At 41.4% G+C, this 23428-nt stretch overlaps 1 protein-coding gene across 1 annotated transcript; it reads left to right on the top strand.

Annotated features, from left to right (window-relative positions):
- The first annotated feature begins 2618 nt into the window (after positions 1-2618).
- LOC103279558 (C-type lectin) lies at positions 2619-10233 on the top strand. Its single transcript, XM_008115379.3, has 6 exons — positions 2619-2749; positions 3897-3977; positions 6004-6095; positions 7100-7240; positions 8818-8932; positions 9923-10233. The coding sequence occupies exons 2-6, from the start codon at positions 3908-3910 to the stop codon at positions 9988-9990; spliced, it is 486 nt and encodes a 161-aa protein (XP_008113586.1). The 5' UTR covers positions 2619-2749; positions 3897-3907; the 3' UTR covers positions 9991-10233.
- Positions 10234-23428: the final 13195 nt, after the last annotated feature.

Genomic DNA, 23428 nt, shown 5'->3' with positions numbered 1-23428 from the left:
ATGAAGCTTGCTACTAATGCCGTCTTTTGAATCTAAAGGAGAGTAACACCCCAAAACAGTTTATATAAATGCCGTCTGAACCAAATTCTCCGAAAATGTCTCCCAATACTCCTGAGCTGTGGCGCAGGTGGGAGAGCAAGCCAGCTGCAACCAGCTGCAATGAATCACTCTGACCAGGAGGTCATGAGTTCGAGGCCCGCTCAGAGCCTATGTTTGTCTTGTCTTCAGAGCCGGTCCAACAATGAGGCGAATTAAGCGGTCGCTTCAGGCGCCAAACATACGGGGGCGCAGTCAAGACTGCTTTTTCTGTTGATTTGTTGTAAAACATTATGTTTTGGTGCTTAATTTGTAAAAATATTAATGTAATTTGATGTTTAGTAGGCTTTTCCTTAATCCCTCCTTATTATCCAACATTTTCGCTTATCCAACACTTTTATTTTTCAGTGATTTTTTTCGGGGGGGAGGGGGCAAAATTCTGTTCGCCTACACTTGAAAAGTACCTAGGGCCGGCTCTGCTTGTCTTTGTTCTATGTTAAAAGGCATTGAATGTTTGCCTATATGTGTAATGTGATCCGCCCTGAGTCCCCTTCGGGGTGAGAAGGGCAGAATATAAATGCTGCAAATAAATAATAAATAATAAATAATAAATAATATTCACAGGAGGGAAATTCAGCCACATTTCGGTTATCCCTCCAACTTTTCACAGATGACAACTAAGAGCCCTTCCAGACAGGCCCCAAAATACAGTACCTGTTTGACTTTTACCGGAGTAATTCCAATAATCACAAATTAATTTGGAATAATCGTGATGTTGGGCTTGTGAGGACGAACTCCTGGGTAGTCCTGAGACTATCCGGGGGTCAGTCCCCACAGCCATCTCGCACTTTTGTGCTCTTGGAGCTTAAAAGTGTGAGATGGCACCCATGCCCTCCCCCAAAAACCCTCAAAATTAACCTTAATTTTATTAATTTGTCAGGCTGCCATTAAGTGTTTCAACAGTTCTTATAGAAGAATAGAAAGGAGGCAGGGCCGGGGCAGGAGCAAAATCGCTCCTTTCCCCCCTTTGGCAGTCTGACCCTTGTCTCCTGGTGTCCCAGCCCAACACTCAAATCACTTCACCATAGGACCATGCTGGCTGTCAGAGTGGAGATTTTGTTAGTACTGTGCAGAACAGTACCTCAAATCTTATGAAAGCAGAGACACGTCAAAATAAAGCAAGAGGCACTGCTAGAAGACAAGACCTCTTGGGTTAGAAGGTACTCAACCAGCCACTGAGGAAGAGCAAAGGATAAGTATAAATAATGATATGTCTAATGATGCAACTGTAGGTGAGTGTTCAGCTACTGATGCCATCAGCTGCAAAAGGAAAGGCTGAAGCTGCATAGTAATAGGAGCATGGAGTTGACCCAATAAACAAAGCTATAACTCTGCATTTGCAAGACCAGAGCAGGACTGTTAATAACAAAATCTTTTGGAGGTCTCTCAGGCATCATTTTTCTTGTCCTTCTGTGATTCTAAAATGGCCATCAATCCATTAGAATCCTCCTGAGTCATTTCTACACTTTGGCCTCTGCGTCCCCTTTTTGGCAGAGGAGATTCAGATGACGCAGAACACAAAAACTGGCACAGAAATAACCTCAAGTACAGAAAAATATTTCCCCTACATTAATGGAGAAAGGTGTGACGCTGGGTGCCTATCTTATCGCTTATTACTATTCCTGCATGTTATTTTTACAATCTAAACTATACAAATAACATACAGATAAGAGGGCATCATATGGTCTAATCTGAATTCCTTGGAAGGGAATATGTACAAGGGCTCCTTTTTCGAGGAAAAGAACTATGATTAACTTGAGTTAATCATAGGTGGTGCAGTGGGTCAAACTGCAGAGCTGCTGAACTTGTTGACCAAAAGGTTGGTGGTTCAAATCTGGGGAGCTGAGTGAGTTCCCACTGTTAGCCCCAGCTTCTGCCAACCTAGCCATTCGGAAACATTCAAATGTGAATAGATCAATAGGCACCGCTCCTGCTGAAAGGTAACAGTGCTCCATGCAGTCATGCTGGCCACATGACCTTGGAGGTGTCTCCAGACAATGCCGGCTCTTTGGCTTAGAAATGGAGCACCAACCCCCAGAATCGGATACAACTAGACTTAATGTCAGGGGAAAACCTTTACCTAATCATAGGTGGAGAAGCTGTATGCTATCTATTGACCCTATTTTGGACACCAATGAAGAGTAGCACCCCCAAAAACCCACAACTTCCAACTGGGATCCATTTCCTCTTTGGGATGAGCAAGAGGATTCCAGTACTGAGCCTCCCCATCTTAGATACAGCTGGGGGAGAAAGATGTCTCCAATTCAACCTTACTCTCCTAAAATTTACCCTTCTCCCACCCAAAATGTGCCTCTGGGAGCTTGGAGAATGTTTCGGGCAATTTCAGGGACAGCACAAGTAGAGTTCAAGGGCCACATCCACCAGCAATCTGAACTTTCCCCGTTTCTACCTTAAATAAATAAAGAGTTAAAAATTACCAGTTTCTTGGCTGGGCCATCAGATGGTTTTTAATCTGCTTGTCTCAACATTTATGCAAATCTGGGTCATGATTTCCTGGTTCTTTGAAGCAGTTAGCTCAGCTTAGTATTGCATCATTGATGTTTGCCCAGCAAATGTATAACAGTCACTCAGAAAAAGAAACGCCCATCTCTGCTGCCCACCACATCTCCACCCTGGAGAACTTCAGTGCAAGGTAAGTGGATGAAGAGACATCTTCTATATATGAGCAAGAGAGGTTCATCCAGGATGCAGAAAGACGTATTTCCAACAGCTTTTAGAGCAATCAAAGATTATTAATCAAAGTCTAGTGGAAATGTTTACTAAAAGTTTCAAAACAAAATTACCATAATTATTAGATTAAAACTACATTTTCTGTGGGCTTTTCCATGTGTTATATCTCAAACAAGTTGACTTCATATTTGTTGTTGGTTTCCTTCTGATAGGAAGGAATTGAGGCAGACCAAGGGCATATTGCTCAATGGTTGACTTACTTTGCACTGATTTTACATTGGATGAATGCCATATAGAAGTAATAGACAAGGACTTATCTATCAGAAGCAAGAATTCCTAAAATGAAATAAAAAAACAGTCAAACATTGGCAATTCAGATTAAAAAAAATCCAAATGTAACATACGCACAATGAGGACTTCCAAATCAGGACGATCCCAGGATCTGGGAATTCAGGGCTGAAAACCCCACAGTAGAGATGACCCATAATGATGTTACAAGGATGATCTCACAGGGACAGGTCCTATGACCTTATCACACTCATCTTAAAAAAGCATCCTAGGACACTTTCACCCTGTCTTCTGGATGAAGCCCCAGACCAGCCATCACATGATGTTGTGTGACTTCTGGCCGTGACCCCGCTCCTAACCCTGGTGAAAGCATCACCAAAGGAGGTTTTCTGTGTTGTGCTGGCTCCATTGGAGCCATGTCATTTTTGTATCAAAAAGGTCCTCCATAGAAGAGTGATGCTTCCCCTTTGTAATGGGGAAAGCATCGCTGAAAGGGAGCTGCAGTCAGGGTGACAGATTTGCCCCGCTGCTCCTCTCTTTTCTCCCCTGCTTTCATCCTGCTTTATCTAGCCTTTGTAATGAGGCCCCTAGTGATGCCATTAAGCACCAATCACATTTGCATGGATAATGCCATTCACACATTTTTCAAGGCAGCACCCTCACCCTGAGATTTCTCCCTTTGCCCTGAAAACTTGAAAAAAGGGACCAAGCCCAGATACCTTATTTACCATCAGGTTAAGTCTACTAAAGACAAATACTTTGCGTAAATATATAACTACCAAATGGACAGCTTGAATTTCCTGTTTTTCTGTCTCCCCTAGATTTTAGCCAGATGATGGGACGTGTCGCCTACTTCAGCCTATGTCTTTTTGACATCCTGCTCTTCAGTACTTTCCCAGAAGGTGAGTTCTCATAATAAACACCTGGACAGGTAACATCTGTTTTCAGGTACCATTAGTCTCATTGTTCTGTCACACACTGGGCCTGTCACTATTGTCTTGGTATAGGACATACACTTTATGTCCAGGGCACCTCAAAAGAAAGGTTGTTGAGAATTTTCCTGAACAAGGATAGTCCTGTAGGTCTTTAATGAGATAACAAAGTCTTTATTGATGAACAAATAATAAATCGTCAAGGAGTCAAATAACACTTCAAAGTTTCCTTAATAAACTGTTGGCCCTTCCAGTCTTGTCCCCAGGGGACAGGCAATTGGCTTTGGATAACTGTGAAAACCCTCTTATAACCTCTCCCAGGCTGTCTATTATGTGGGCTTAGCTGATGTGGGACCCACTACCGATTCCAAGTGCGTCTGGGTATCGAGTGGACCTACTAACCAAGGCTTGCAGATGTTTCAGCTGGGGTTCCATGGATCTGTGATGCTGTTCCCTCTCCGAGGTTTCTTTGGAAACTTCAGGGCTGTTTCTCTCAGGATGTGTGAGGCTGAGAGGCTGTGAGCTCTCAGCCAAAGCTTTTGGGAATTTTCCCCTGGAATTTCTGTTTCTGGTTTCTCGGATGTTCTATATCCCCGGATATGCTTGAGATATGAAGCTTTTCTATGGGACGAGCTGGTCTATGTCCTATAGCTTAGCTTCCTAAGTGAGACTGACTTAAAAATGGCTCCTTCCCTCCCAGAGCCCTGAACAAGGGGTGGAACCAAACTTAATGATGATTGACAAGCGGCCTGTCCTATGATTGCAAACATTAGCAGCAAGAAAATTAAGTCGGAGCTTCTGGTACAGCCGTACCAGCACACTCATTAATGAAAAACCTCAGACTCACGAATGAATTATACTTGTTATCATGACACACCGCAGCTTCCAGTGAAGATCATGGAATTTTCAGATTAAACCACTTTTAGATCACTTGCGTCAAAACTGGGGTATATTCTGCAGAATTATTGGAGCTTTGAAGCAGTCTATAGTAGGATCAGGTCTGATTCATTCAGATCTTTTGACTAGAGGGACACTGATCTTCAGTCATTTCCCAGAAGGGCAGTCTTCTTAAAAATATTTAGATTATGTTCACAATTAGTGAGGTGACCTGGATAAGTAACAGATGTCTACCTCTAGTAAACTAATGGCTTGTCCTACACCAACAAAAAAAATCAAGCTCACTGTAAATGTATCTTTAGAAGTCTTTACAATGTATAGAGGCCTCTGGGGAGTATCTCCTTTTTGATTGTACTCTGATTGTGCCTTACTTTTGGTATGTAGGGGCTTTGAAGCAGTCTGGACAACAGGATTGGATCCAATTTGGTCCAAACCATTGTCCAGACAGACATTATTAGCCTTACCCTGCTCAGATCAGTAGAAGGAAAAGGGATGGATCATGCCCATATCACCGCCACCACTATTCTTTGCTCTGGCCGTCGTGCTTGCCCCTTCTAATGTTAGAATGGAGGATCCGTGTGAGCAGGAAAAAGGAGGGGACATCAGTAGAGGAGACCACATCAGCCAGGCGCTCAGATGGAGCTTCATGGTTGACTAGGAGCAGCAATAGCAGCAACACAATGGAAGGGTCAGATTTACACCAGGTTAACCTATATGATGTAGATGAGCTCATACTAAGTCTTTTTTTTTAAATTCGGAAATGAAACATCTTGATCCAACTCAGGTTCCAACAGTGCACCACTGGAAAAGTGTTGTGGTTAGTGTTAGACAAGGGTCTGCCCCAAAATCAGGCCATTCAAAGATATTTGATGCTTGAGAGAGAGGACATATTTACATCTCCTCTCATTATCCCTCCAGAAAGTAACCAACTGGCAACTGGAGTGTTCATTGTGGCCAGCATGGCTAGAGGTCAAGGACAGTCGTTTGAGGCTAATAGCCACCCCAATTTATACCCTTACTTACAACAGAACATTTTTAATTATCTTCTGAACATCTTGTCCTATACTTTTTCCTTTCTTATTCTTCTCTTTCCATGCAGCTGAGGCTAGTATCTGCGCAAGGAACTGGTTGCAAAACCAGAGGAACTGCTCTGCATATTTTGATACAAAAATGACATGGCACCAAGCAGAGGTAAAAAAAAGAAAAAAGAAAAAAGAAAGCATGCTCATCAACCCAAATCTGATATGGCAGGCCTACATTTTGGTTTGTGGTGTATAGAAGAGGATACCTGACTTCTTTTTAGTACTTCTAACTTAGATAGACCCATTGAATAAACTGTGAATGGTGTGTCAATTGATTCCTGATGGACCCATGGATTCCATTCTAGTTGAGACAAACAATAAGATTCAAAACAAGGAGTCTGGCTGGAAAGCTCATCTCTCGGCTCAAACAATGATGAATTTAAAGTTTCAGCCATCTTCACCAAGGCCTAAGTTTTTTACAAAAATGTATTTACATCCTCCTCATTTGATATATTTTAAATTCCAGAATTAGAGAAGGGAGGAAGGACAGTAAGAAATACCGGCTTTCTGCTGCTATTGCCAACCAAAAACAGCAAATAACCTCAAATACAATACCCAGTTTCCTAGGAATAGATTCTACTATTACTAACAGTAATTACTTTTGAGTAGGTATGTAAAGAAACATGGTGTCGGTTACTTATGATTATTGAACAAAGAGGTTAAAGGTCACATGGCCATTGAGAATGCCATTTATGAATTTACCACTTGATCTTGCAGCCTACTCCTGTCAACCCCACAAATTTCCTTTTTTGCTATTCCTAGAATTTCTTTTCCATTGGGAAAATTGGAGAAAGTTACTCCTTTCATTCTCAAGTTCCCAGGAAGACACAATCAGCATGATGGAGGACCTATGGAAACTGTAATCCAAAAAAAAGGAACTTCCCTTGATTCTGCCCATTAGTCACCATCCTTTGAGATCTTCACTTTTTTCTAACATTAAATAGATTTAAGTGGCTCAGATATTTCACCTCCATGGGAATGCAAAGTACAATCACAAAGAAGCTTTACATTTCACAAAGTAGAACTCAAGAGGCTTCAGGTCTGCAATATTCCCATAGTTGGAATACATTTTTGTGAATAAAACTCTTCCGCTCTTCCTTTCTCCTCTTCCAGATTGAATGCCAGAGCTATGGCCGTGGGGCACATCTTGCCTCCATCCTCAGTGAGGCAGAGGCAAACCTGCTGGCCCATCACATCTCCTCTCACCAACAAATACCAAATAATGTCTGGATTGGACTGCATGATCCCCGTGGGGTGAGCTCTAAGAGACCTGGACGTATCCTCTTATTGGTGGAAGCACCTGAATGATTTCATTGTTTTCTAGCCTAAACCCTAAGCCTAAACCCTAACCATAACCCAATACTTTTGGGGAGCTGCATCAACAGAATATAATGTCCAAACTGAGATTATAGTCCCACTCTATTATGTGTTGATCAGACCTCATCCAAAATATTGTTTCTGGTTCTCGGCATCACAATTCATAAAGACTAAACTGGAATGTGTCCAGAGAAGAGTGACCAAGCTGATCAAAGCTCTAGAAGGAAAGCCTCTTGAGCAGTGGTTCTCAACTTGTGGGTCCCCAGGTATTCTGGCCTACAACTCCCAGAAATCCCAGCCAGTTTACCAGCTGTTAGGATTTCTGGGAGCTGAAGGTCAAAACATCTGGGGACTCACAGGTTGAGAACAACTGGTCTTGAGGAACAATCTAGTGGGCTGATTGACCAAGAGGTGACATGCTAGCCATCTTTAAATATCTGGACCTAATATTGTGTAGAAGATTGAAGAAGCTAGTTTTCTGCAGACTGAAAGAGCAGAATGAAAACCATGAGATACAAATTACAAGAAAGGAGATTTCACCTAAAATTTAGAAAGAACTACTAATGAAGGAAGTGTTCAGCAATGGAATAGACTTCCTCAGTTGGCAGTAGACTCTCTTTCTTTGGAGGTTTCTAAAAAGAAGTTGGATGGGCGTCTTTCAGGAATACTGAAATTATAGGGCCCTTCCAGTCCTATAATTCTGTAATTTGAATTTAATAAATCTGTCCTCATAGGCGATCACTTGTGCCCGTGTATGATCATCTTACATGGGTTGTAAGTAGGCCTGCAAGTGATTGCAAAGACCTATTCTGGATCCTTATAGTCTTTCGCAGTGCAGACATACATTTCTAGAAAGAATGTGGTTCTGACAAGGATTTGTTTAGGGCGCCTTCCTCTTGGCACATTTCTCCCTTTCACCCTCTATTCATGCGGAGCCTCCGGTGGCCTAGGGGATAAAAGCCTTGTGACTTGAAGGTTGGGTTGCTGACCTGAAGGCTGCCAGGTTTGAATCCCACCCGGGGAGAGCACGGATGAGCTCCCTCTATCAGCTCCAGCTCCGTGCAGGGACATGAGAGAAGCCTCCCACAAGGAAGGTCAAAAACATCAAAACATCCAGTGTCCCCTGGGCAACGTCCTTGCAGACGGCCAATTCTCTCACTCCAGAAGCAACTCCGGTTGTTCCTGACATGAAAAAAAAAACCCTCTATTCATAACGTTTCAAAATCCACAGCACTGTCCTATATCCCGACTAATCACAAAAGGTGAGATCCTGCATTAGGGTTGCATAGCAAACATCTCCACATACATTATACTATTGAATGCATAGCTGATAGACAACTGAATGCAGTTGCATACCGACATGCACAATGGGACCACAGCTTTGTTTCCACAATTTTGAATTCAATGTAGTCATGTCACACCAGATAAACATGTCCAACCGCTTCACTCAGAAACTTACTTACATTTGTGAAGGACTCCAATAGGATTCTAACCAAAATCTTCCATTGCTGCAGAATAGACGATGGAGGTGGTCTGATGAATCTGTCTACAACTTCCAGGCCTGGAATCAGTCCCAACCGAATATATCCAGAAGGAGCAAATATTGTGTAGAATTGCTTTTATCCACAGGTAAACAACCAAGAAAGGGTATGGCATCTATCTACAAACATCATGCTCCAAACCATCATTCTGAATCTAGAATTCTGAATCTAATATTAATTTCTTAAGTGCAAGGGTGAGAATATGCCACTGTCCTAATACTGTTGGACTACAACTCCCAACATTCCTCACTCTTAACTGTTCCACAGTGAGTTGACATCCAACAGCATGTGGATAGCTGCATAATACTCATCTGCTCCCAACCCTCCAAAGAATTTACAGGCAATTGCTGAATCCCCTTAGTTAATCTCAACTTAAATCGACTGATTGAAGCTATGGATTCAGTAGATTGAATCTGTTTAGGACTAACAACAGGATTAAGGCCAATGCAACATTTTTCAGATTCAACAACAACTTTCAAACTATTTCATAATCAAGTAACCTACAGCTACACTTTGGAATTTGATTTCATGTGATTGCCACAATTTTACATACAATTATGCTGGAACGTTAACACCTTTACGGGTCTATTTAAGGGGAAATTGTTCGTTTCAGTTGATGACTTTTATTTATTTATTATTATTTCTAATATCAGCGTTAAAATACACATACATACATACACACACACACACACACACAGAGAGAGAGAGAGAGAGTAAGTTTTGTGGATTCAATTGGGCAGCATTGGAAAGTAAACAAACAAGATCAAGTCCTCTCCTGGTCCCTTTTAACCAGTAACTGAACACTTATTGAACTATCCATGGACACTACGGAAGCATTGATATATACTTAAATTAATAAAATCATTAAGATAATAAAAACTCAAAATGTGTCATGAAAGTTTTGTCTTTGAAACTTAACATTGTTTATATCTACTTTTTCCTTTTAAAAAAGGAAAATGAAGCCTGAAATTTTTCAAACACTGTTGTTGTGTTATATGTCACACCTATTGAGACCAGAAGAAATAATTGCAAAAAGCCATCTTGCGAACTACATTTTATCTTGCCTTTTCCATTTTAGGATTTAAAAAATGGAAAAATGCTTTGTGCCGGAAACCCAATACCTACATTTGCAAGTACCAGCTCTAGAGAAGACTGCAACTTCCTGCTATGCCTTCCTGAATGCAAATGAAATTTAAAAAAAAAACAAGAGATGAGCTAAATAGCAGATCCCTCCTGATGCCATTGTCTCATCGTCCACATAGAGCTCCATATTCTTTCCTGAAGCAACTTCCTACTTGGTTCCCATCTTCCCTTCATTTTTTTTTCATGGCTACAGAGAGCACAACTGAATGTTAATGAATCCCTAAATAAACAGCTATATCCACACAAGGTCCTGTCTCTTTTTCCTACCCAAATCTGACTATGCTTAGCTTTGGTTTGGCAGGATTTGGTGCCTTCTGGAAAAAACATTAACCACAATGCAGCTGAAGATGGGCACAATCACTCAAATTCCACAAAGGCCCCATATGCTGTCTCTCCTGAGTTACACAAGGAGTCAGAATCAGAGCTTGGGAAAGTTGTCTTTGTTGTTGTTGTTGTTGTTTTGTTGTTGTTGTTTTTAACTGGCCTTGCTATCTAGGGGATTCTATGGGTTGGCATCCAAAGAACTAACTTTCCCAACCTCTAGTCCTCTTCAGCAGGCAAGCTACATTTTCCTCAGGCAATTCAGCCACAGAGTCTGAAGAGTGATCAATGTGTTCCTTTTTAACCATGTTTTTTTTTTCCTAGAAGGTCCCTTGGGAAATTTAACTCAGTGACCAAGGAGGACCTTTTGGCCTACAGATATAGAAGAATGGAGTACTTTTGATATGGGAAGTGTCTCTAGCCCTTTACAGAATGACAGATAGACATACAGTTCCTCATGGTTTGCCATCACCTGGAATTTTGTCCTGAGTACCTGGTATCTCTTGCTGCACTTCCATGCAAGTATGATCTAGGCCTGACCCTGTTTAACTACCAAGATCAGATGGCATCTTCAGATATTGAATCCCTCAAGCAATGTGGAGGATTTCACTAGTTTACGCACTTTTCCCCAATAATTGGGTCAGGATTCCTCCTCACATGGAGCAACTGTTTCTTTCAGTTGACACCTGAAGACACCTGTGTGTGAGTTTTTTTAACGTGTGGAGGTCAGTGCACAGCTGATCAACACACAGTCTTCACAGAGTGAGGTCCCAACCAGGGCGTGGTTGACACGACAACAGTGGCTTCCCAGTCTGTTGAAGCCTTCTTCTGCCTTCACAGCCATTGTAACATTACCATGTTATCCTTCGCCTGATCCGCTGTGGAGGTCTTCGGGTCTTCGGATTGGGCTTGGTCTGGAACCTCTCCCACGGTCCCTCCTGGGAGTGTATGACTCCCGTGGTTGTGCCCTCAGATTCATTGGAACATGCAAGCCCTCTCACCATGACAAGGGCCCGGGCTGTGGCGCAGGCGGGAGAGCAAGCCAGCTGCAATTAACTGCAATGAATCACTCTGACCAGGAGGTCATGAGTTCGAGGCCGCTCGGAGCCTATGTTTGTTTGTCTTTGTTCTATGTTAAAAGGCATTGAATGTTTGCCTATATGTGTAATGTGATCCGCCCTGAGTCCCCTTCGGGGTGAGAAGGGCGGAATATAAATGCTGTAAATAAATAAATAAATAAATAAATAAATAAATAAATAAATAAATAAATAAGGTGAGAATCCATTGAGATTTACAGAGAAAGAACAATACTAATCAACAAACAGAAATTAAGCCTATAACTTCTCACTCACTGCCAGAAGACATTCAACAGTTAAACAAGCTATCAGAATTTAAAACAAAACCTATCTCTTCTGACAGGTCAATTCTAAATTATGAGTTTAAATTTGCATGTTATTGATATGAATTATGATTTTAATGTGTTTTCATTTTAGGTCTATGTCTTTTCATGTATGTGTTTTAGTGGTCTTATGTTATTATCAATACATTTCACCATGTTAAAGCCTGTCTTGAACCATGAGGAGAGAGAAAATAAAAAATAGTAGTAGTAGTAGTAGTAGTAATAGCCTAACTCATGTGATATACCCCAATTTGTGTACAAGCTCCCCGAAATGTCGTTGAGCTGAAGGGTGCTGGGCTTCTTCTATAATAGGGGTAAGGTTCTTCAGATGTGTTTGGGGTGGGAATCCCTGCCTCCCTTAGCACTGGCTGTGGGGGTCAGGGCGGCTGGGGTGGCAGTCCTTCAACTTCTGGAAGGCTGTATGACTTCTGCCCTGTTTGTCAAGAAATGAGAATGGTGGATTCTGGAGGTCACAGAAGGAGTCCCATGTGTCCTCTTGTAAAGGTATAGGGTTCTCTAATCTGAGTGATTTAGAGAACAAATACAACAAACTAAATACGCATATACAATTTTACAACATAGTGAGCAATCTACGGGAGCCCAAGTTAATCACAGTTGGTGTCATAAGATGAGCTCCGTTTAGATATTCCTTTTCCAAGGAATTTAAGACACACACACAATAAACAAATACAACAAACTAAATACACTTATACAATTTTACAACATAATGAGCAATCTACGGGAGCCCAAGTTAATCACAGTTGGTGTCATAAAATGAGCTCCATGTACATATTCTTTTTCCAAGGAACTTAAGATAGACACACAATAAACTGTTAAAGGAGGCATTGGGCAAACTTGGGCCCATTGAATCCGCCCAAAGGAGTAAGCCCATTGAATCCATTTCTGAACAGGAGTTAATATTTAGGTTGTTGTATGTTTTCCGGGCTGTATGGCCATGTTCTAGAACATGGCTATACAGCCCGGAAAACATACAACAACCCTGTGATCCCGGCCATGAAAGCCTTCGACAACACAATATTTAGGTTATTTCCATTCGTCTGATGGAATTGAATAATAGTGTTCTAATTCAGAATTCTCAAATGAGTTAGATGGTTATTTTAGCATCCCAATATTGTAAGTATTTTACATTCATCAGGACAGTCATGTGTAGAACTAGCTTGAAAGTCATTTCATAACTATGTCTATCATTGCTAGTCTCCATAAATAAAAACATCCGCTGGAATTTGATGTCTGGGTTACAAGAGTTATGCATTCATAACTTATTCACATAAGGACTATGTGTTCACCATCATAGCACTATTGCTACGATTGTAAAAATTCCCATTCCTGCTTTCTGAGGCCCCTTCCAAACAGCTGAATAAAATCCCACATTATCTGGTTTGAACTGGAAGGTATGGCAGTGTGGACTCAGATAACCCAATTCAAAGCAGGTATTGTGGGATTTTCTGCCTTGATATTCTGGGCTAAATGGCTGTATGGAAGGGCCCTCAGGCATCAACAACTACAAGTGAAGGAGATCTATTCCAGATCTATACTAGAAACATGGTATTTTGTATTCTCTCAGGCTAGATCTACAGTGACATATAATCCAGATTGTCAAATCATTATCTGCTTTCAACTGGATTATATGAGTCTGCACTGCCATATATATTTCAGTTCAAAGCAGATAACCTGGACTTTATATGGAAGTATTGATTCAGCTTTAGGCTCTTCTACAGTGTCCTTATATCCCAGGATCCAATCCCATATTATCTGCTTTGAACTGGATTATGTGAGTCTCCACTGACATAAAATCTGGGATAGGCAGATAATCTGGGATCATATCTTGGGAAACAGGAACAGTATAGAAAGGGCTTAATTTCCCACCTTCCACACAGTTGAATAAAATCCCACATTATCTGGTTTGAACTGGGATATATAGCCATGTATACTCAGATATTCCAGTTCAAAGAAGATATTGTGGATTATTGTGCCTTGATACTCTGGGCTATATGGCTGTGTGGAAGGGCCCTAGGTCTTCGGCTTTCAAAAAACAATTTTTGCGGAACCCTTATATATTGCTTTTGCCTCAAAGCCATACCAAACCATTCCCTTTTCATGCTCTGGTCTACAGCCTGGAGAAACGCTTTCACTGAAGACCTGCAAGACATCTTCTCAGGGTCCTTCCACACAGCCATATTACCCAGAATATCAAGGCAGAAAATCCCACAATATTTGCTTTAAACTGGGTTATCTGAGTCCACACTGCCATATATCTCAGTTCGAAGGAAATAATGTGGGAATTTTTTCAGCATTAGTCACTCACCTGATGCTAATTTCCTCTCAGTGGCGACTCTGGGGGTTGGTGCTCATCTCCATTTCTAAGTCGAAGAGCCGGCTTTGTCCGTAGACACCTCCAAGGTCATGTGGCCGGCATGACTGCATGGAGCGTCATTACCTTGGAACAGAATTGCCCAGAAGTACAAAACACTGCTGTTATGGAGAATGGAAAACTGATTGACCTGGGCTTCCTTTTATGAGCCCTCTAAGGATTTGCTGGAATGCACTGTATGTGTCAGATACGATCAACCTTTATTGAATCGGCTCAACCCCTCTGTTCTCCATATCCCTCTCCTAGAGGCACTTATCACTTGAAATATTAAAAAAAAATCCAGGGAGAAGATTCCCTCTGCTCTAAAAGTACTAAATGAATCATTGCTGAGATCCTAGTTCTCCTGGACCTCTCAAAAGCTTTCGATACCATCAATCATGGTATCCTTCTGGGCCATCTCTCCAGGATGGGACTTGGGGGCACTCTTCTACGGTGGCTGTGATTCTTCTTGGAAGGTCGAACCAAGAAGGTGGAGCTGGGGGACTCCTTTTTTACCCCCTGGATGGTGGCCTGTGGAGTCCCTCAGGGTTCAATTCTGTCCCTTATTTACATGAAACTGCTGGGAAAGATCATCCAGAGTTTTGGAGTTCGGTGTCAAATACATGCAGACGACACCCAACTCTTTTATTCCTTTCCACCGAATGCCAAGGATGCCATCCTGCCCCTAAACCAGTGCCTATCATCAGTGATGGACTGGATGAGGGCTAACAAGTTGACATTAAATCCAGACAAGACAGAGGTACTTCTGGCCAGTCAGAAGGCGGATCAGGGTGTGGGATTACAGTCTGTGTTGGATGGGGTCACACTCCCCCTGAAGACACAGGTCCAAAGTCTGGATGTGATCCTGGACTCATTGCTGACTCTGGAACCTCAGGTGATGGCAGTGGCCGGGGCGCCTTTGCACAATTAAAACTTGCCCATATCTTGAGACACCTGACCTGGCCATGGTAGTCCACGACACATCCGGCCTAGACTACTGCAATACTCTCTACATGGGGCTGCCTTTGAAGATAGTTCGGAAGTTTCAACTGGTTCATACCCTGTTTCCCCGAAAATAAGACATCCCCTGAAAATAAGACCTAGTAGAGGTTTTGCTGAATTGCTAAATATAAGGCCTCCCCTGAAAGTAAGACCTAGCAAAGTTTTTGTTTGGAAGCATGTCTGTCGAACAGAACACCAGAGCATGCAAAATCGGTAAATGTACGTACATGGAAATAATGGTAGTAACAAGAAATTCTTGATAGGATTCATAGCTTGTGTGGTTATGCTGGTTTGTAATGACAACTACTGTACAGTACATAATAAATATGAATTTTTCTGTGTTGTCGAAGGCTTTCATGGCCAGGATCACAGGGTTGTTGTATGTCTTTCGGGCTGTGTGGCCATGTTCCAGAAGTATTCTCTCTTGACGTTTCGCCCACATCTATGGCAGGCATCCTCAGAGGCTGTGAGGTATGGATAAACTAGGCAAGGAAAAGAAAGAATATATATCTGTGGAGAGTCCAGGGTGTGGCAAAAGTCCTTTGTCACTGAGAAGCCAGCATTAATGTTTCAGTTAATCACCCTAATTAGCATTGGAAAGGTTTTGTCTCTTGCCTGGGGGGCATCCTTTGTGGCCACACAGCCCGAAAGACATACAACAACCCTGTGAATTTTTCTTCATGGAAAAATAAGGCATCCTCTAAAAATAAGATCTAGCACATCTTTGGGAGCAAAAATTAATATAAGACACTGTCTTATTTTGGGGGAAACACGGTAGATCGGCAGCCAGATTACTAAATGGAGCCCTGCACAGAGAGAGAGCCACTCCCATGTTGTGGCAACTCCACTGCTGCCGGTCTGCTTCCAGGCTAAATACAAAGTGCTGGCCATTACCTTTAAAGTCCTAAACAACCCAAGTCCAGCCTATTTGACTGATCGCATCTACTCCTATAAACCAACCTGGCACTGCAGTTAGCAGAGGAGGCCCTGCTCTCAGTCCCACTCCCATCTCAAACATGGCTGGTGGGAACGAGAAAGAGCGCCTTCTCTGTGGAACTCTCTGCCGAAAGAAATAAAGGTGGCATCCTCCCTTCTCTCCTTCAGAAAACAACTGAAAACTTACTTTTGCTCATTAGAATACGGAGAGGAGGAGGATTTGATTATGAAAGATCACTACTGGACCTCTGACTGAAAACTGTTATCGTATTCAGGCTCTGAAATACTCTCCCACTCTTAGCCCCTACTCTTCAAGCATTTCGGGTGAGCCTAAAAACATGGCTCTTCAGGCAGGCCTTTATCCTGAGTAATCTATGGTTGGCTTGATGAACCATCGATTATACTGCTCCGCATTTTTCTTGCTATTTGTCTTTTTCGCAGGTTCTACTGTGTTTTAGGAATTTTAATAATTTTATACTTTTACAATTTCATCATGGGATTTTATATGTGCTGATGATTATATTTATGCCATTTATTTATGCTTGTGTATTGTTGTTTATATAGGACACTTGGAGTGCTTCTGTGAGCCGCCCCGAGTCCCTTGGGGAGATGGTGGCGGGGTACAAATAAAGATTTGTTGTTGTTGTTGTTGTTGTTTTTGTTGTTGGACCATGTTAGCCCAGTTAACATCACTGGCCACTCAGTCAACTCACATATCTTGGTGAACTTTTGTTGGCTTCTGTAAATTAATGTGGATGTTTTATGTTTAGGGTTTATTTAAGATATAATTTTTATAGGCTTTGTTTTATTTAATCTGTAGATATCATGTCATAAATTGTTTCATATGTGGAGTTATTTTAGGTTATTATGTTTTATTTGTTATTGTGCTAAGGCATTGAATGTTTGCATTTCTTGTTTGTTGCAGTCTGCCAAGTCCCCTCGGGGAGACAGGGCAGAATATAAATAAAGTTTTACTGTTATTATTTATAGAAGAGGGATGGAAACATAGGCCCAATTGACAGAAGAAGAGATCTCCTTAACTTGCAGTCACTGATGCCCAGGAAAGCAGGATTGGGAATTTTTACAATAGTAGCAATAGTGCAATGATGGTGAACACATAGGCTTTAAGTGAATATATTATGAATGCATAACTCTTGTAACCCAGACACCAAATTCCAGCTGATGTTTTTATTTATGGAGACTAGCAATGATAGACATAATTGGGTGACGATAGTTGCCCATAGGTCTATAAATTCTATGGGCACGTACAATGTCCTCAAGTTTAATGCTTAATTTATTTTCATTTAGCCAGCTCACCATAATTTGCTCCAATTCTCCTGGTGTCGCTCGGACCTCATAAGGAATTCCAGCCAGTTTCAAGTTTCTCTGGTGAAATCTGTCATTCAGCTGAGTGAGTTGTCTCTCCATCTCATCAATCCTTGATTGGTTTTCAACAGCCTTTTTCTGTGCTGACTGTGCAGGTTTTTTTACTGCATGTATTTCCTTTTTCACTTCCTGAAGTTGATTATTAATTTGCTTAATGTCCGATCTGATATTTTTCTCCATATCTTTCAATAATAGTCCCAATTCTTTTAGGCTGTGCGCCATCTTATCTTACCCTCCGGCAGTAGATAGTAGACGAAGATCTCTGTTTCTCTTCTGGAGTTATAAATCAGTTATAAATCAGTCCTCCTCCAGGCTTCAGAGTCTCCCTTGTCTGACTTTTATTGCCCAATTAAGTAGATGGCTTTCACTTTGTTTTTTTGCCTTTAGTTGGGCTATAAATTTAAAGTTCTGGGGAGAGGGTTTGTGGAGCGTCTATTCTCTCCGACGCATGCATAGCAAGTCAACACATAGGCTTTAAGTGAATATATTATGAATGCATAACTCTTGTAACCCAGACACCAAATTCCAGCTGATGTTTTTATTTATGGAGACTAGCAATGATAGACATAATTATGAAATGACCTTCAAGCTAGTTCTACAGAAAGTCCTGCAGATGAATGTAAAAGACTTACAATATTGGGATACTAAAATAACCATCTAACTCATTTGAGAATTCTGAATTAGATGAACACTCTTATTCCATTCCATCAGACAGATGGAAATAACCTAAATATTAACTCCCTGTTCAGAAATGGATGCAATGGGCATACTCCTTTGGGCAGATTCAATGGGCCAAAGTTTGCCCAATGCCTCCTTTAACAGTTTATTGTGTGTGTGTCTTAAATTCCTTGGAAAAGGAATATCTAAACAGAGCTCATTTTATGACACCAACTGTGATTAACTTGGGCTCCCGTAGATTGCTCATTATGTTGTAAAATTGTATAAGCGTATTTAGTTTGTTGTATTTGTTATCTGAATCACTCAGATGAGAGAACCATATACCTTTACAAGAGGACACATGGGACTCCTTCTGTGACAGCCAGAATCCACCATTCTCATTTCTTGACAAACAGGGCAGAAGTCATACAGCCTTCCAGAAGTTGAAGGACTGCCACCCCCAGCCGCCCTGACCCCCACAGCCAGCGCTAAGGGAGGCAGGGATTCCCACTCCAAACACTTCTGAAGAGCCTCCCCCTTATCATAGAAGAAGCCTGGCACCCTTCAGACCAACGACGTTTCAGGGAGCTAGTACACAAATTGGGGTATATCAAATGAGTTTAGCCTATTACTATTATTATTATTATTATTATTATTATTATTATTATTATTTCTCTCCTCATGGCTCAAGACAGGCTTTAACATAAGACCACTGAAACACATACATGAAAAGACATAGACCTATGATGAAAACACATTTAAAATCATAATTCATATCAATAAAATGCAAATTTAAACCCATAATTTAGAATTGACCTGCCAGAAGAGATAGGTTTTGTTTTAAATTCTGATAGTTTGTTTAACTGTCGAATGTCTTCTAGCAGTGAATGAGAAGTTGTAGGCTTAGTTTATGTTTGTGGATTAGCATTGTCCTTTCTGTGTAAATCTCGATAGATGTCACCTTGTTGTGATGAGGGGGCTTGCATGTTCCAATGAACCTGAGGGCACAACCACCGGAGTCACACACTCCCAGGAGGGGCCGTGAGAGAGCTTCCAGACCAAGCTAATCCGAAGACCTGAAGACCTCCACAGCGGATCAGGTGTAGGATAACATGGTACATGTTACAATGACTGTGAAGGCAGAAGAAGTCTTCAACAGACTGGGAAGCCACCATCGTTGTGTCAACCACGCCACTGGTTGAGACCTCACTCTGTGAAGACTGTGTGTTGATTGGCTGTGAACCGACCTCCACACATTAAAAAAAACTCATGCACAGGCATCTTCCAAGAAAAATAAAAACAAACCAACAAAAGTCCCATGGTGATCAGTGAGTGGTGTCGGGGGCAGGACTGTGGAATCTGGAAGCCCCTAGTCACAGACTGGCACATGGGCGGTGGACATGGACTCAGTCGCTCTACCTCAAGGCCTGAGGCAGTTGAGTAGTCCAGCAGCTGTATCCATGACTGAACGGCCATTTTTAGGATCCATTCTGCTCACCCCACATGGGGAAGGGGCTAGAAAACATTCCCTAAACATAGTCTGCCTCTCTTATACCCAACTGGAGTGCTGTGTCCAGAGGGGTCACCACACTGCAGCCAAAAAAGAGAAATGAACTTTGGAACATGGAACGTCAGGACACTGTTGGACAACCCAGACAATGAATGCCCCAAATGCAGGAATGCTATTATTGTAAGGGAGCTAGGATGCTTTAACATCAACATAGCAGCACTTCAGAAGACCCAGAGAGCAGGAAAAGGACAGCTGAAGAAAGAAAAAGGAGGCTACACCTTCTTCTGGAAGGGACTGCCTGAAGAATTGCAAAGAATACATGGAGTCGGCTTTGCTATCAGAAATGACCTGGTGAAGCACCCATTGGCATTAACAAACGACTCTCACACCTCCGAATTAACCTTGCCAAAAACCATCAGGCAACCATCATAAGTCTCTATGCTCCAACACTACATGCTCTTGAAGACATCAAGGAAAAATTTTACTGTCAGCTTGATACCATCCTATCAGAGATACCTAAGGAGGACAAAATCATCCTCCTGGGGGATTTTAACGCAAGAGTCAGACGAGACTTCAACCTGTGGCCAGGGACTATAGGAAAAGACAGGGTTGGAAACAGCAATTCAAATGGCATCCTGCTTCTCACCAAATGCACAGAACACAACCGTGTCATTACCAACATGCTCTTCCACCTGAAAAACAAGCTCAAGACATCATGGAAGCATCTGCAGTCAAAACATTAGCACCTCTTAGATTATGTAATTATTTTATTTATTTATTTATTTATTTATTTCTTTATTTATTATTCAAACTTATATGCCGCCACTCCCCTAGGGCTCGGGGCGGCTTTCAAGAACAGGCTAAAATCTAACAATTTAAAAACATCTTTAAAACATTTTAAAAACACTACATGTGCAAGAGACCGCCGTGACATGCCATGAGCCATGACAGGCACTGATGACTGTTGGACAAACCACAGGCTAACCCAATCCATGATGGCTATCAAGATCACCTCCAAACACAGACTCCAAGGAAGAAAGATGAGGAGCCCTCGAGGCCTTCTTCAGACAACATTCAAGGATCATCTACCCACAGAACACCCCAAAAATGTCAAAGAACACTAGAACAAACTGAAGACATCCATCATCACAGCCTGCAAAGAAACCATTGGATATAAAATTAAGAAACATCAAGACTGCTTTGACAAAAATGACAAAGAGATCCAACAGTTAATTGATAAGAAAAGAAAAGCCTTCCAAACATGGCAGAGAGACACCAACTGCACTGCTAAGAAAAATATCTATGCCAGTGCAAAAGCTGAGATTCAAAGAAGTACCAGAGAACTCAAAAACATCTGGTAGACAAAGAAGGCTGAAGAAATCCAACACTTGGCAGATACCCATGATGTTCAGGGATTTTTAAAGCCATCTACAGACCAAGAAATCATGGCATACACACTCTCTGCTCATCAGATGGAACCAAACTACCGAAGGACAATACATCAATCGCACTACGTTGGAAAGAGAACTACTACAACCTTCTGAATTGCAGCTCTAACGTGGCTGAAGAGGTTCTCTCGCAAATCCCACAGCAACAAACCAGGGATGAGCTTGCAGCACTGCCTAATCTGGAAGAAGTCGACAATGCCATCAGCCAGCAAAAAAATAACAAAACCAACCGCCTTCTACCTGTCTTAGAAGACACCCTCCCAGAATCCCAGAATGGCTTCCGCCCCTCCAGAGAAACAGTGGACATGATCTTCACTGTACAATAGGCCCAAGAAAAATTCAGGGAACAAAATCAACCTCTGTACATTGCATTCATTGACCCTTGCAAAGGCATTCGACACAGTGAATCACAGTGCTCTCTGGACCATTCTCCAAAAAATCGTATGCCCTAACAAATTTGTGAGCATCCTGCGGCTTCTCCATGCTGACATGATGGCAAGAGTCTTGCACAGCAGTGACTCCCAAAGTGACTCATTTAAGGTGGAATCGGGTGTCAAACAAGGATGTGTTATTGCTCCAACATTTTTTTTCCATCTTCATCTTGTTGATGGGAAGCTTCTCACCGGAGTGGAAATCATCTATCGGACAGATGGCAAGCTATTTAACCTCAGCAGACTGAAAGCCAAAACCAAGGTCACAACAACATCTGTTATAGAACTCCAATATGCTGATGACAACTGTGAGGTTATCAACACATGCATCTTTAGGTCTTCCAATTCTAGAAACTCCTGACGACTATATTTATGAATTGGAGAGATACCGGACAGGAAGAAGGATAAATCCAAGAGGCAATGGGTAACAAGGGAGTACACCCTGTAAACACAGAACGTTAGGGTAGGGGAGAAGAATCAATAAAAATACTTTAGAGCACATGCACAGCTTTGGAAATGGCTGTGAAACCAATATCACATCCATCTTCATGGTTATTACAGTGAATCTGTATGTATGCCAATTTGTTTATTGCACTCATAACCACTTAGATATCAGTAATATAAGTTGTTTCTTTAGGCATATATTCCCTTATCTGAATAAAGAAGTATATGTGTTGTCCTTCTTATGTAGGCAGTTCAACTTATGTAGGCAGTTCAAGGTTAAGGATAATGGAACCAGAATTTCCTCATTCCTTTATCTTTATATTGGGTCAATAGTTCCGGTCAAAAATGTATATATAACCTAGAAAAGGTAGAGAGCATTGCCCAAGAATCTCCGAGTTCAGTTGTCCACTGGATCTGTCCACTGAGGGGGAAACCAGCATCAGGTGAGTGACTGAGAAGATGTCCTGCAGGTCTCGAGTGAAAGTGTTCCTTCAGGCTGTAGACCAGCGCATGAATAAGGAAATGTTTATTATGGTTTTGGGAGAAAGCAAAATACAAGGGTTCAGCCAAAAGGACTACAGTGTTACCTCACTTCTTGCGTGGGTTACGTTCCAGGACCACCCGCAATAAGTGGAAATCTGCGAAGTAGGGGCACTATATTTATTTTAATATTTATACATTATTTTAGTAGTTATACACTATTTTAAATCTTTATCAACCAATCGTGTGTTGATACATTGACCCTTTGGGTTCCTTTTCTCTCCCTTCGGCTTCTCCTACCTTCTTTCCTTAGGCTGTAAATTGTAATATTTTATTATTTATAATATTCTTTTAGAGTTTATTGAAAAACTGCAAAACATTGAATCTGTGAAAAGTGAACCACAAAGTAGTCAGGGAACACTGTATTTAAAAACAGAGGCTTAAGTCTTAAAAGCAAGGGGAACAATATATCTTATTTTATTCATATGAAAGGAGATGAGTTAATTCACCAAGGACAGAATCTCTAAAGGGTCTATAATTAATGAGAATACTGAAACTTCTGCATAGGTTAAGCAAAGCAAAACAAATTCCAATTAATGTATAACGTGCAGATAAAATATGAAGACAACAAAATAAAGTGAAGGATTCAAGATTCAGATGGCTTCATCGGAAAGGAAGGTAAACCTTCTATATGCTTTAGAGCAACTTGCCACGAGCAGTATCCTTTCCATACTCAACAGCACCACATGAACAATTTGACATCAGAAACCTTGAATTCAATGCAGATCTTTCATATCAGGAAGGGTTGTAAAAGAACTTCCATAGACAATCCTACATGTTTATAAATCTCTAACACAATTCCACCCAGATTCTCTCCAAAATGTAGAATATTTCTCCTCACTGCAGTTTTCCTTCAAAAACCAATAATGAAAAGCAAGATGCTCCGTAACCTTTTAGCTACTTCTCATTGTTATTCCATTTGCTATTATTCGCTTAACATGATTCTCTATAATGTTTTCTTTTTTTTTTCAATCTTTCTTGAAAGTCATCCAGAAG

The sequence above is a fragment of the Anolis carolinensis genome, chromosome 6 (assembly GCF_035594765.1).
Source record: "Anolis carolinensis isolate JA03-04 chromosome 6, rAnoCar3.1.pri, whole genome shotgun sequence".
Lineage (NCBI taxonomy): Eukaryota > Metazoa > Chordata > Lepidosauria > Squamata > Dactyloidae > Anolis > Anolis carolinensis.
Note: the sequence above shows the minus strand (reverse complement) of the source record. Positions and strands in the feature narration are given on the sequence as shown.

Excerpts from the sequence above, each read along its gene's own strand:
- LOC103279558 (XM_008115379.3), top strand. The coding sequence starts at position 3,908 with ATGATGGGACGTGTCGCCTACTTCAGCCTATGTCTTTTTGACATCCTG. Across the intron at positions 3,978-6,003 it reads CTTCAGTACTTTCCCAGAAG|CTGAGGCTAGTATCTGCGCA; the intron begins GTGAGTTCTCAT and ends CTTTCCATGCAG. Across the intron at positions 6,096-7,099 it reads TGACATGGCACCAAGCAGAG|ATTGAATGCCAGAGCTATGG; the intron begins GTAAAAAAAAGA and ends CTCCTCTTCCAG.